This window comes from Trichosurus vulpecula, chromosome 1, assembly GCF_011100635.1.
Source record: "Trichosurus vulpecula isolate mTriVul1 chromosome 1, mTriVul1.pri, whole genome shotgun sequence".
Taxonomy (NCBI): Eukaryota; Metazoa; Chordata; class Mammalia; order Diprotodontia; family Phalangeridae; genus Trichosurus; species Trichosurus vulpecula.
The window spans coordinates 429,947,065-429,961,306 of NC_050573.1; the positions used below are offsets into that span (position 1 = coordinate 429,947,065).

At 37.5% G+C, this 14,242-nt stretch overlaps 1 protein-coding gene across 3 annotated transcripts in view; it reads left to right on the plus strand.

Annotated features, from left to right (window-relative positions):
* RNF180 (ring finger protein 180) overlaps positions 1-14,242 on the plus strand; it is a 272,283-nt gene that overhangs the window by 42,808 nt on the left and 215,233 nt on the right. For 2 of the 3 annotated variants that reach the window (XM_036768877.1, XM_036768883.1), the window contains 2 exons: positions 9,557-9,688; positions 14,084-14,227. Coding sequence is in view for 1 of the 3 variants with exons in the window: in XM_036768869.1 (XP_036624764.1) it covers positions 9,557-9,688 (132 nt within the window). In the remaining 2 variants the exon portion in view is untranslated. The remainder of the gene's footprint in view (positions 1-9,556; positions 9,689-14,083; positions 14,228-14,242) is intronic. The other variant, XM_036768869.1, reaches the window with a different exon arrangement.

Below are 14,242 nucleotides of genomic sequence, written 5' to 3' on the forward strand. Positions count from 1 at the left end.
AAATATGGATGAAAAGAAAAATTGAGCATTTGGGCTCTAAGCAGTTGCTAAGCCATCATCATTAGTCTTTAGAATTCTCACTAATGAAGAGCCTCTAAAATTTTCTCCAATCAAATTTTCACATTCTCAAAATGATTCTTAAGATTGAAATGGTATATTGAGGTTTAAGGACTTATGACTGGGGTATATATTTTTTCAATTTTCACATTTTATTATTTAATATTTTTAGTTTTCAACATTGATTTCCACAAGATTTTGAGTTACAAATTTTCGCCCCATTTCTATCTTCCCACCACTCCAAGATGGCATATATTCTGATTGCCCCTTTCCCCAGTCTGCCCTCCCTTCTCTCCCTCCTCTGCCCCCCCCCATTCCTTTTCCCCATACTTTCTTGTAGGGCAGGATAGATTTCTATACCCCATTCACCATATATCTTGTTTCCCAGCTGCATGCAAAAACATCTGTTTTTTGAGCATCTGCTTGTAAAACTTTGAGTTACAAATTCTCTCCCCTCTTCCCTTCCCACTCACCCTCCCTGAGAAGGCAAGTAATTCAGCATAGGTCACACTTGTATCATTATGCAAAACACTTCTACAATAATAATGTTGTGAAAGACTATGTTTCCCTCCATCCTGTCCTGTCCCCCTTTATTGAATTTTCTCCCTTGACCCTATCTCTTTTCAAAGGTGTTTGCTTTTGATTACCTCCTCCCCCTATCTGCCCTCCCTTCTGTCATCCCCCCATTCTTATCCCCTTCCCCCTTCTTTCCTGTGAGGTAAGATACCCAATTGAGTGTGTATGTTATTCCTTCCTCAAGTCAAATCTGATGAGAGCAAGATTCTCTCATTCCCCCTCACCTGCCTCCTCTTCCATTCCAACAGAACTGCTTTTTATTGCCACTTTTATGTGAGATAATTTACCCTGTTCTATCTCCCCCTTTCTCCCTCTCTCAATATATTCCTCTCTCACACCTTAATTTTATTTTATTTTTTAGATATCATCCCTTCATATTCAACTCACCCTATACCCACTGTCTATATATACATATATTCCCTTCAACTACCCTAATACCAAGAAAGGTCTCATGAATTGCAAACATCATCTTTCCATGTAGGAATGTAATCAAAACAGTTCAACGTTAGAAAGTCCCTTAGGATTTCTCTTTCCTGTTTACCTTTTCATGCTTCTCTTGATTCTTGTATTTGAAAGTCAAAATTTCAATTCAGCTCTGGTCTTTTCATTAAGAAAGCTTAAAAGTCCTCTATTTTATTGAAAATCCATATTTTGCCTTAGAGCATGATACTCAGTTTTGCTGGGTAGGTGATTCTTGGTTTTAATCCTAGCTCCGTTGACCTCCGGAATGTCACATTCCAAGCCCTTGGATCCCTTAATGTAGAAGCTGCTAGATCTTGTATTATTTTGATAGTGTTTCCACAGTACTCAAATTGTTTCTTTCTGGCTGCTTGCACTATTTCCTCCTTCATCTGGGAGCTCTGGAATTTGGCAACAATATTCCTAGGAGTTTTATTTTTAGGATCTTTTTTAGGAGGCGATTGGTGGATTCCTTCAATTTCTATTTTACCCTTTGGCTCTAGAATATCAGGGCAGTTTTCCTTGATAATTTCTTGAAAGATGATGTCTAGGCTCTTTTTTTGATCATGGCCTTCGGGTAGTCCAGTAATTTTTAAATTATCTCTCCTGGATCTGTTCTCCAGGTCAATTATTTTGCCCATGAGATATTTCACATTGTCTTTCATTTTTTCATTCCTTTGGTTTTGTTTTATTATTTCTTGATTTCTTACAAAGTCACTAGCTTCCACTTACTCCAGTCTAATTTTTAGGGTGGCATGTTCTTCAGTGGTGTTTTGGACCTCCTTCAAGGCATTCTTCTCCTCATTGGCTTTTTGGAGCTCTTTTGACATTTGAGTTAGTCTATTTTTAAGGTGTTATTTTCTTCAGTATTTTTGGGTCTCCTTTAGCTAGTCATTGACATGTTTTTTCCTGGTTTTCTCGCATCCTTCTCATTTCTCTTCCCAATTTTTCCTCTACTTCTCTAACTTGCTTTTCCAAATCCTTTTTGAGCTCTTCCATGGCCTGAGACCAATTCATGTTTTTCTTGGAGGCTTTTGATGTAGGCTTTTTCACCTTGTTGACTTCTTCTGGCTGTATGTTTTGATCTTCTTTGTCACCAAAAAAATATTCAATAGTCTGTGTCCTTTTTCGTTGCCTGTTCATGTTCCCAGCCAACTACTTGACCCTTGAACTTTTTGTCAGGGTATGACTGCTTTTAGAGTGGAAAGTATTTTGTCCCAAGCTTTAGGGGCTGTGCTGCTGTTTTCAGAGCTACTTCTGCTACTTCTACTCTACTGTCACCTCAAGCTCTGCCATACAAGAACTCCTCCTCCCGCAGGAACCACCAACCAGGACCATGACCCAGATCCAAGCAAGGCAAAGCAAGAGAACCCAAGCACTCCCTGCATTCCTGCTCTGATCCGCCACTTGATTCCTCCCACTGGGTGGGCCTATGACCAGAAGCCACTAAAGCTGGAGCTCTGGAAGCAACTGCAGGAGCTCTCTGCCGCCCCGGCCAGGTCTTGACCTCTACTGCCTCTGGGGTTCGGGCTGGACCTGCACTTCTCTCTCCTGGATCTGGAAGTTTTCCCACTAACCTACTCAGTGGTCTTTGGCGTTTGTGGGTTGAGAAGTCTGGTAACCGCTACAGTTCAGTGTTTCATGGCCCTCAGGCCTGCCCCGCCCAATCTCAGCTCCAGGTCTGTCCTTGCGCGGCCCACGCTGGGCTGTGCTCTGCTCCCAGCACCATGTGATAGGTCCTTCTTTGCAACCGTCAAGGCTGTCCTGGGCTGGAGACCTGCTTACCTCTGCTATTTCATGGGTTTTGCAGCTCTAGAATTTGTTTAGAGCATGTATGGAGGGATTTGGAGGAGAGCTTAAGCGAGTCCCTGCTTTCCAGCCACCATCTTGGCTCCACCCCGACTGGGGTATATTTCTGAGAGAACGACAGGAGAAAGATTGAAAAGTAGTGTATACATTTTTGTGTAGAAGTGACTAGTTGACCTAGTAAATAGAGGGCTACGCCTGGATTCAAGAAGGGCTGAGTTCAAATCTAGCCTCATTACCTGTGTGACCCTGGGCAAATCACTTAAGCTCTGTTTCCCTAAGTTTCCTGAACTGTGAAATAGGGACAGTAATGGCACCTGCTCCTCAAGGTTGTAAGGTTCAAATGAGATAATTAACACTTATGAAGCACTTATTATGTGCCAGGTGCTTACTATTTGCCAGGTACCATGCCAAACACTGATGATACCAAGAAGAAGCAAAAGATAGACCCTGTCCTCAGGAGCTTACAATCTAATGGGGGAGACAAGATGCAAACAAATATTTACAAGGCAGGCTCTATACAGGATAAATAGAAAATAATTAACAAAGGGAAGGCGCTGTAATTAAGAGGGATTGGAAAAGGCTTATAGGAAAAGATGGGATTTTAGTTAGGACTTAAAGGAAAGTCAGAGAAGTCAGTAGTCGGAGCAGAAGAAAGAAAGTGTTCCAGAAATGGAGGAAAATGAGAGGAAATGCCTGAAGCCAAGAGATGAAGTGCCTTATTTATGCAATAGCCAGGAAGCCAGTGTTGCTGTATTGAAAAATGTGTGTCAGGGAGTAAAGTAAAAAGACTGGAAAGTTATGAAGGGCTTTGAATGCCAAAAAGAACATTTTACATTTGATATTGGCAGCAATAGGAAGCCCCTGGAATTTATTGAGTTGGTTGGTGAGGAGTGGACAACATGATTAGGTCTATACTTTAGGAAAATCACTTTATTGGCTAAATGGAGGATGGATTGGAGTGGGGGAGACTTGAGACAGGCAGACCCACCAGCAGGCTATTGCAGTAATCCAGGTGTGAGGTGATGAGGACCACTAGAGTTGTGGTAGGGTCAGAAGAGAGAAGTGGGCATGTTGCCAAGGTGAAATCAACAGGCCTTGAGAACAGCTTGGTCATAGAGGGTGAGACCAAGTGTGAGAAATCCACAGTGACTCCTAGAGGTTTGTAAGTCTGAGCACTGGGAGGATGACGTTGCCCTCTAGGGTAAAAGAGATGGTAAGAGTGGGGTAAAGTTTAAGGAGAAAGATCATTTCCATTTTGGATATGTTGAGTGTAAGATGTCTATGGAACATCTTTTTAGAGATGTTTAAAAGTCAGTTGGAGGAGTAAAATTGGAGGTCAGCAGAGAGATTGTAGCAAATTAAGTAGATTTGCGAATCATCAGTATAGAGATAGCAATTAAATCCATGGTAACTGATGAAATCACCAAGTGGAACAGTATAGTGAGACAAGAAGAGGACAGAACCTTGAGGGACACCTGTGGTGTGATTAGGAGGAAGATACAGCATAGGAAAGAGGAGTGATCAGATAGGCAGAAGGAAAACCAGGAGAGCATGGTGGCCTGAAACCTAGAGAGAAGAGAGTATCAAGGAGGAGAGACTGATCAACAACAATGTCAAAGGCTGCAGAGAGACCAAGAAGAAAGAGAATTGAAAAAAGGCCACTGGGCTTGGCAAGTGAGAGATCATTCATAACTTAAGAGGAAGCAGTTTTGGTGGAATGAAGAGGTCAGAACCCAGATTGTTAGAAGTTGAAAAGAAAGTGAGAAGAGAGAAAGTAGAGGCCACCATGGGGGACAGCCTTTTTAAGAAGTTAAGTCATAAAGGACAGAAGAGATCTATTATCATAGGCAGTAGGAATAGAAGGAACAAGTTAATATTTGTATAATATTTGTAAAGCACTTACACAGGTCCTTGTACATAGTAGGTGCTTAATAAAGGCCTATTCTTTCCTCCCCCTGCCATCCCTTGCTTTCTTCTTTGTCCTCAAGTTAGGTTTGGAAATCAAGCATCTTTGGTAAAGGATTAGGAATAGGCATAAAGCCCCAGCTCACTATTAGAATCTTTGTGAAGATCTGGAAATACATTTGGATACCTAATGTCTCTGCTGCTCTTTCCCTGTATAGAGATGAGTAGGTATCATAAGTATAACAAAATGATCTTTTCTCACCCTAGTGTTGAGTAGCTGGTTAATCTTAATTTTAACACTTTGTTATAACAAAGCACTTTCTACTGAGAGAAATTTTTCCTGGTAGCATGTTTATTCCTTCAAAGAAGAAAAAAGTGAGCTGAAGAAATTAGAAGGGAAAATATTATTTTCATGATTCATGTGACAAGCAATCACATGTGTGAGATGACAGAACCATTGTAAATGAACATTTGTTGAGGAAGTATTATAAGGATATTAAAGAACAATAAAAAAATTAATGATCTCAAGGAACTCTTAAATAAAAATGGTAAATTCTAATACAAAAGGAAAGAAAGGGAGAAAATATTTGGGATTTCTGAGTACAGAGTCAAGAGATCATCAGGCATTGGGGAGTTTTCTAATAATTGATAATGGCTAATGAGATTGGTAACAGGCAGAGAGGGATTAATAGCCTGAGAAAAAGTTGTTTTAAAAAATGTGGGAGGAGGGAAATAAATAACTGGGTGAAGATTTTCATAACACCTAGTGGGGGGAAAACACCCCTTGTGTACATTAGCATGTGCTTTATTTACCAAAGATTTTCTACTTGTGCTCATTTTTTCTCGTTTTTGCCCTCTTCTGGTATGAAAGCTGTCAGGTTGTTGCTTTTTTTTTCTTAGGATTTGAATTAGAAAATAAGGTTACTCTTAAGGAATTTACTTTTCTGTCATCTTTTTGAAGATATTGCATTCCCTTAAGTGTCATACGAGTTGTTATTTTTATATTTATGATTTGAGATAAATAATTTAACTGACAAAGTAATTTAACCGTTTAACAGGTGACATTTAAATGAAGGTTAAAAATGCTTTCTTTGAAGAAAAATAATGCTCAGGTAGATTACTAAGTATATTAAGACTTTTAAAAAAATAAATTCCTGAGGGGCGGAGCCAAGATGGCGGCTGGTAAGCAGGAACTAGAGTGAGCTCCGTACCGAGTCCCTCCAAAAACCTATAAAAAATGGCTCTGAACCAATTCTAGAATGGCAGAACTCACAGAACAGCAGAGGGAAGCAGGGCTCCAGCCCAGGACAGCCTGGATGGTCTCTGGGTGAGGTCTATTCCACACGGAGCTGGGAGCTGGGAGCTGGGAACGGAGTGGAGCAGAGCCCAGCCTGAGCGGCGTGGACTATCCAGACCAGAAGCCGGGCAGAGGGGGCCCTAGCGCCCTGAATATGTGAGCTGCGGCAGTTACCAGACCCCTCGACCCACAAACACCAAAGACTGCGGAGAAGGTTAGTGGGAAAAGCTGCGGGAGTGGAAGGAGTGCACAGCCTGTTGAAGATCTAAGCCCAGCCCGGGCTGGGGGTTCTTGGGGAAGGAGTAGTGCTGGTGTGACAGAGCTGGCACCTCCCCCCCAAACGTGGAACATAGAACTTGTTAGTCTACAAGCAGTCATACCCCACTGAAAAACTCAAGGGTCAAGTTAGTTGGTTGGGAATATGGCCAGGCAGCGAAAGCACACCCGGATTCAGTCTCAGACTTTGGATTCTTTCTTTGGTGACAAAGAAGACCAAAACATACAGCCAAAAGAAGACAACAAAGTGCAAGAGCCTACAACAAAAGCCTCCAAGAAAAACATGAGCTGGCCCCAGGCCATAGAAGAGCTCAAAAAGGATTTGGAAAAGCAAGTTAGAATAGTAGAGGAAAAATTGGGAAGAGAAATGAGAAGCTTGCGAGAAAACCATGAAAAACAAGTCAATGACTTGCTAAAGGAGACCCAAAATTACTGAAAAATACACTGAAGAAAACAACACCTTAAAAAACAGACTAACTCAAATGTCAAAAGAGCTCCAAAAAGCCAATGAGGAGAAGAATGCCTTGAAAGGCAGAATTAGCCAAATGGAAAAGGAGGTCCAAAAGACCACTGAAGAAAATACTACTTTAAAAATGAGATTGGAGCAAGTGGAAGCTAGTGACTTGATGAGAAATCAGGATATTATCAAACAAAACCAAAGGAATGAAAAAATGGAAGACAATGTGAAATATCTCCTTGGAAAAACCACTGACCTGGAAAATAGGAGAGATAATTTAAAAATTATTGGACTACCTGAAAGCCATGATCAAAAAAAGAGCCTAGATATCATCTTTCAAGAAATTATCAAGGAGAACTTCCCTGATATTCTAGAGCCACAGGACAAAATAGAAATGGAAAGAATCCATCGATAGCCTCCTCAAATAGATCCCAAAAAGAAATCTCCTAGGAATATTGTTGCCAAATTCCAGAGCTCCCAGATCAAGGAGAAAATACTGCAAGCAGCCAGAAAGAAACAATTTGAGTATTGTGGAAACCCAATCAGAATAACCCAAGATCTGGCAACTTCTACATTAAGAGATCAAAGGACTTGGAATGCGATATTCCAGAGGTCAGTGGAGCTAGGATTAAAACCTAGAATCACCTACCCAGCAAAACTGAGTATCATGTTCCAAGGCAAAATATGGACTTTCAATAAAATAGAGGACTTTCAAGCTTTCTCAGTGAAAAGACCAGAGCTGAATAGGAAATTTGACTTTCAAACACAAGAATCAAGAGAAGCATGAAAAGGCAATCAAGAAAGAGAAATTGCAAGGGACTTACTAAAGTTGAACTGTTTTGTTTACATTCCTACATGGAAAGATGATGTGTATGATTCATGAGACCTCAGTATTAGGGTAGCTGAAGGGAATATGCATATATATATATATGTATATATATATATATATATATATACATATATATATACATATACACACACATATGTTTATGTATATATATAAGTGAATGTGTATGTATGTATATATATGTGTATATGTATGTATGTGTATGTATGTATATATATGTGTGTGTTTATATATATGTGTGTTTTTATATATATATATATTACATATATATATATATATATGTAAAAGAGAGAGAGCAGACACAGGGTGATTTGAAGATGAAGGGAAGATATCTGAAAGAAATAAAATGAAATTAAGGGATGAGAGAGCAACATACTGAGAGAGGGAGACAGGAAGAGATAGAATGGGGTGGATTATCTCGCATAAAGGTGGCAAGAGGAAGCAGTTCTGTGGGAGGAGGGGAGAGGGCAGGTGAGGGGGGAATGAGTGAACCTTGCTCTCATCAGATTTGGCCTGAGGAGGGAATACCATACATACTCAGTTGGGTATCTTACCCCACAGGAAAGAAGAGGGAGGAAGATAAAAAAAATAAAAGGGGGGATGATGATGGAGGGGAGGGCAGATGGGGGTGGAGGTAATCAAAACAAACACTTTGGAAAGGGGACAAGGTCAAGGGAGAAAATTCAATAAAGCGGGATGGGTTGAGAAGGAGCAAAATGTAGTTAGCCTTTCACAACATGAGTATTGTGGAAGGGTTATACATAATGATACACCTGTGGCCTAGGTTGAATTGCTCGACTTCTTAGGGAGGGTGGGTGGGAAGGGAAGAGGGGAGAGAATTTGGAACTCAAAGTTTTAAAAACATGTTCAAAAACAAAAAAAAAAAGTTTTTGCATGCAACTAAAAAATAAGATACACAGGCAATGGGGCGTAGAAATTTATCTTGCCCTACAAGAAAGGAAGGGAAAAGGGGATGAGAGGGGAGGGGGGTGATAGAGGGGAGGGCTGACTGGGGAACAGGGCAACCAGAATATATGCCATCTTGGAGTGGGGGGAGGGTAGAAATGGGGAGAAAATTTGTAATTCAAACTGTTGTGAAAATCAATGCTGAAAATCAAATATGTTAAATAAATAAATTTAAATTAAAAAAAATAAATTCCTTGTAATGTTTCTATAAAACAATGTTTCAAATTAGCTTAGAGTAAAATTTGATATGAAAGCCCGCATTGGAATGTAATAATAATAATAGCTGACATTTATATAGTGCTTACCATGTACCAGGCACTGTGCTAAGTACTTCATAATTATTAGCTCATGTGAGATACAGGATAATGAATATTATGAAAATATTTCCTGAGTCTCCTAATTTTTACTATAGATGCTAAGGTATGTGGTTTGCTGAGAACAGTTTGTAGGATGAAAATCATTACATACGGTCATAAAGCAAGCTTTTCTGATTCTTGCAGCAATTAGGAACACATGGATAAACACAAAAGATAAGTTGTTAAATCATAATTTAAAATTACTATATGTCCTAAACAATACCCCAACTTAATGAAAAACATTTATAGCTTTTACCACAGTTATTTTTAAACCACCATAGTAATTTTAATGGTCCCCTCAGTAATTGCTTTTTGCTACCATTAGCAGGGGAGGTGATATGGAACAAAGTTAATAGTTCATTATTGTTAACATTAAAACATTCTACAGAAAGATTAGTTGATGGGGGGAAAAAGCATGAAAATTATTGCCATCATCAAATAGAGTGGTCTATCCCTAAATATAATTGATGCACTGCTTAGAACTTAACAAAACATGTTTAGTCATCCTAGTTCCTTCCTAATGAAAAAATTACATTAATATTTCCATACAGATGAAAAGACTTGAAATGGGAATTAAAATGTATAGCCAAGAAGAAATAGCTATTCTTCGTTGTTGGAAATGTAGAAAATGTATAGCAAATTCCGATTGTTTCACAAACTGTGTTGGAAATCACTTGTCCGAGGTAAGTATGGCCTATTCTACTTTTCAAAGTATTCACTAAGAACTTCTTTAGATAGTTTTGGCTCTCAGGCTAGGGAAGATCTAAGCTCGTTTTTATCTTGACCGCTGAAAGTTTCTGAAAAAGTCCTTTTCCCACTGATAATATTCATTAATACCCAGAGTTGTGAAAATGTGATGTGCCTTTAAAAGTTTTTAGTGTAATATTCTAAAGGTTCAAAAAGTAGAGATTTTACTTCATGAACAAATGGCTCTTTAAACTGTGGATAAACCACCATGCAGTAGTGATTACAATAAAGTCAAGTTTAGTATCCTTTTGGGAAAGGGCAAAATCAAAGAAATTTGTCGTACAGTTGTTCAGTTTTAGATAATAGCATTATCTTCCAAAAAGTCTTTATATTTTAGCTTGATATAATGGAAGAAGTATTAAATTTAGAGTCAAGAGACCTGACTCCTGACCTGGATTCCAGCCTCAGCTCTCTTAATTTGCTATGTGACCTTGAACAAGTCATCACTGCTCTGGGCTTCTTCAGTTTTCCCAACTGCAAAATGAAGCTACTGAATCTCTAGGCACCTTTCTAAAACATTCTGCAATATTATGAGTAATAGCTACAATATGAAAAAAGTTTAATTAGTTTTATAAGCAATTAGCCAAGGGATCATTATTGGGAGCATTGGGAAAGTCAAATGATGTTGAACAACATTTTTCTAATCATATAATTGAAAATGTTAAGAATTTTTTTTCGACTTTTTATGCTTCAAATTGAAGCACATGATAAATATCTTGGAAAAACAGTAAGAAAACTTCAAAATCCATAAAATGTATTTTAAAATCAAATGCCCTCATGTAAATCAACCTAAAAATTTCCTGGACCCTTAAAGGAGAGAGGCAGAGAGGAATAACAGTAAACTAAGGCAATGCATTAGCTCCCTCTGCCGCCTGATCAGTATAGTTTACTTCTTTCTTCCTGTCACCATCCTGCTGACTTCATAAACCAAAGGCTGCATAAATATTAAAAACTGAATATGTTATACTTATATAAAAAAACCTTAGGAACCTAGTTTGTAGGGGAAGTTTTAATTTTAATCTTTGAAAGCAAATGTAGTGTTTGAGATATTTTGGTGTGGAGTTAGGACTCTGAAATCTGATTCCTGTTCACTTTGTCATTCCTGATTTTATATGTATGCATTGTATTTTGTTTCATCTATACTTTTTTGTTTTTAATTTAGTAGTTTTATATGAATTTCATAACTATATGTAAGCATAAGATGCCTTTGCAGCATCCAGAACCCTTCCATAGTAATAATATTTTTTGAAATAAAAAAATGCAGTGTTGTATAGTTAATAGAAAACTTTACTTGGGCATCAGGAAGACTCAGGCTTGAGTTCCACGTCTGAAACATACTGACTGTGAAACCCTGGCTAAGTCACTTAACCTCTCAGTTCTCCAAGCAACTATCCAAGATAGGGACTCTTAACTTGGAGTCCATAGAAAGGGAACCATGGATAGGTTTCAAGAGCTCTGTGAATTTGGATGGGAATAATTTTACATCTTAAGTTTCTCTAATATTTAAAGAATTTAGCATTTAATTAAATTATGAATGTAGACAACAAGCATTATTTTGAGAAGAGTCCCACAGACTTCATCAAGCTACTAAAAGGGGTCCACGACACCACAAAGTTCAGGGACTCCTGCTTTAAGTCTTGAAGTTGTATAGAAGGTATTGCCTTGCATTGGTAGAAGTAATTCTTCAATTAGGAGTTTCTTACACCAGTGAAATTACAGTTTCCATATTTACTTTGTTCAAGACATGTTTTTCTATGAAAACATGGGTGAAAAGTAGTTGATAGTATCCGATTTATAAAGGCTTCTGTGTTTACAGTCTTACCTTGGCCTGTTTTCCTCACCTCAGTTACTAGAAAAAGGACAAAATATTATCTATATAAACCAACTTCTTTTTCTTTCTCCTGTCTTCCAGTCTGTGTCAAGTTGCTATAAGTAATCTTTTTCATTGTCATGGAAGCAGAATTTGTATTTTAACTATTTAGAGAAAATCTATATTCTTTCAATGTGTGGATATAATATTCATTACTTATAGGTATATTAGCTTACTCTTTTAATTTAAAAAGAAAATTGTGCCAATTTTCTGGTATGCTTTTGTGGTTTCATTATAATCCCTTAAGGTATAGCAGACTAATAATGCTTTATTTATTTTTAGTTCATCCCTTAAAGTTTACTAATTCTAAAAGGCCAATGAAGTTAAATTCCCATGGAAATAATAATGCTTCTTCATTAGTAAAGGGAGATAGAGTAGAACCACAAAAAAGTGAAAAAGTATTAAAATATTCTGCTAGGAAAAATGTGATTTAAATGTGCAAAGCCTCTGAGAGAAAAACTTGGGTAAAAATCTTCATGAATGTGGGGTTGTTCACAGATCTACATGAGGACCATGTCCCGTGCTAATTTATAACCCCCACGGGTCTCCTATATGGACATTCAATAAATATTTGCTGATTAATTTTATTAATTATCACTTATTTTGATTATATTACATAATCATCGTTTTATCTATTAATGTAGGATCCTACATTAATCCTTTAGAAAGAAAACATGAAACTTTATTTTTATGTTAAACTTTATTTATGTGTTCCTGTGTACACATCTGGCAAATATAACAAGAAAGAATTTTGAATTTAATAATAAAACACCAGACAAATCTATTTACTAACTTACTTGGTTCTTTAAAGTGCCTTTGCTAAGAAATTTTTAGAAATTAGACTAAATCTATAAAATATCCCTCAAACTCTGGAAATAAATTAATGGTGCATTGATGAACTTTATTGTAATGGAATTAGGATTGCATTGAGTACAGTTACTAAGAATATTGGCTTTTAAATTGTGTCAGAGATGTCAATGTAAGCAGAGAGGCTACCTGGTATAGTTAGAGCAGAAGGCATGGGTTCAAGTCAGCCTCTGACATGTAAGAGCTTTATGACCTTGGGAGATATACTTAAACCTGTGTCAGCTTCAGCTTCCTCATCAGGAAGAAGCCTACACTACCTTAAATGTTGTGGGTAATATGAAAAGCTTGGATATTTAATATTTGCCTTGAAATTATAACAAAACCTATGACTGAAGTATTATACAGATACCAGGTACTGCCAGGTTAGTTGGTATCCAGTATATTCCTTTCCATTTGCCACTATCAGCATACAAGTTTTACCAGTTCTTCAGTACAAGTAGTTACAGAAGTAATTACATTTCACATTATCTAATTTATGATTTATTAAAATTTATTATTTACTTGTGATATATTAAGCAATAAGTAAAAAGCTAATCTGATAGGTCTATCTGTAATTTTCTACAAAATACATTGTTAGCAAATTTCTTAACCTAGAAAAATTGAAGGTAGTCATAGCTAGTAAAGCAGTAAAGAAAATGCATAGGTATGAAATTAAAGAATTCAGTTTTAAATTAGCTTATTGGGATGTATTAGAAATTACAACAATGAAAATGTTTTACTTAGTAATTGATTTAAAATTCTAATAGTATTCAAAACAACATTGAAGTTTTAAAAACCTTGAAGTAACAAAGAACATATAAAATGCAATTACTCTAAATTAAATCACTTAGAATTCTTTTCTACCTTTTAAAGGTAGAACCTTGTGAAACCATTGACTAGAGAGTGTGGTACATAGATATGAATGAGAGAGGGTTCTCTTTCTGTTTCTTTCTATTTCAAGTAGTTGACTTAAAACAAAGCATGCAGTTGGATGTGGAGTAATAGGAGTGGCTGGCCAAACATCCACTGGTACCTATTCACCCTAATAGATGAAAAATTTGGAAAAGGCAGAGGTGGTAAAAATAGAAACCACATTTGTACCTCTGTTCCTTGACACTGAACAGAAATTGTATCCAGGCTGTCTGTACCATTTCTAACTATGTGGCAACCTTTTTATTTTATCTAAATATTTCAGCTATCATATCAAACTCTGTATAGATTAGAATACCCAGAATTTCTGGAAAAACTGATACAATTCTGAAATAAATATTTTAATTCAGCACCATTTATTGAGTAACCAGTAAGTATAGGCCACTGTGCTAGGAAAGACTAAAATTTTAAATAATAAGTGGTCTCTGCCACCATGGTACTTAGAAGCTAGTAGAGGTAGGGAAAGGGGAAATTCACAGTGAATAATGTCAGCCATGGCTATTTACTTTAGTTTTCTGTTAACTATGGCCCCACATATTATTAAACTTAATGTATAAATGAAGTATATGAGCCTGAGAGAGAGGGTCCTGATCTATCTGCCATGTGCATGTTGGTTGCCTAAAAGCCAGATTGCAACTGGATTTCTGTCATGACTGATTGTGGCTTGTCTCATCCCAATTCCCAGGTATAAAATTCAGATCCCTTTGTCCTGAGGGAAGAGCTGGAAAAAGAGAGTCCAAGGCTCTTTGCTTGCTATTTGCTTGCTGCCAGTTTGCAACTGGAATTCTGCTATGACTGACTGACTGGCTTGTCTCCTCTCCCTTCCCAGGTATAAAATGTCCTT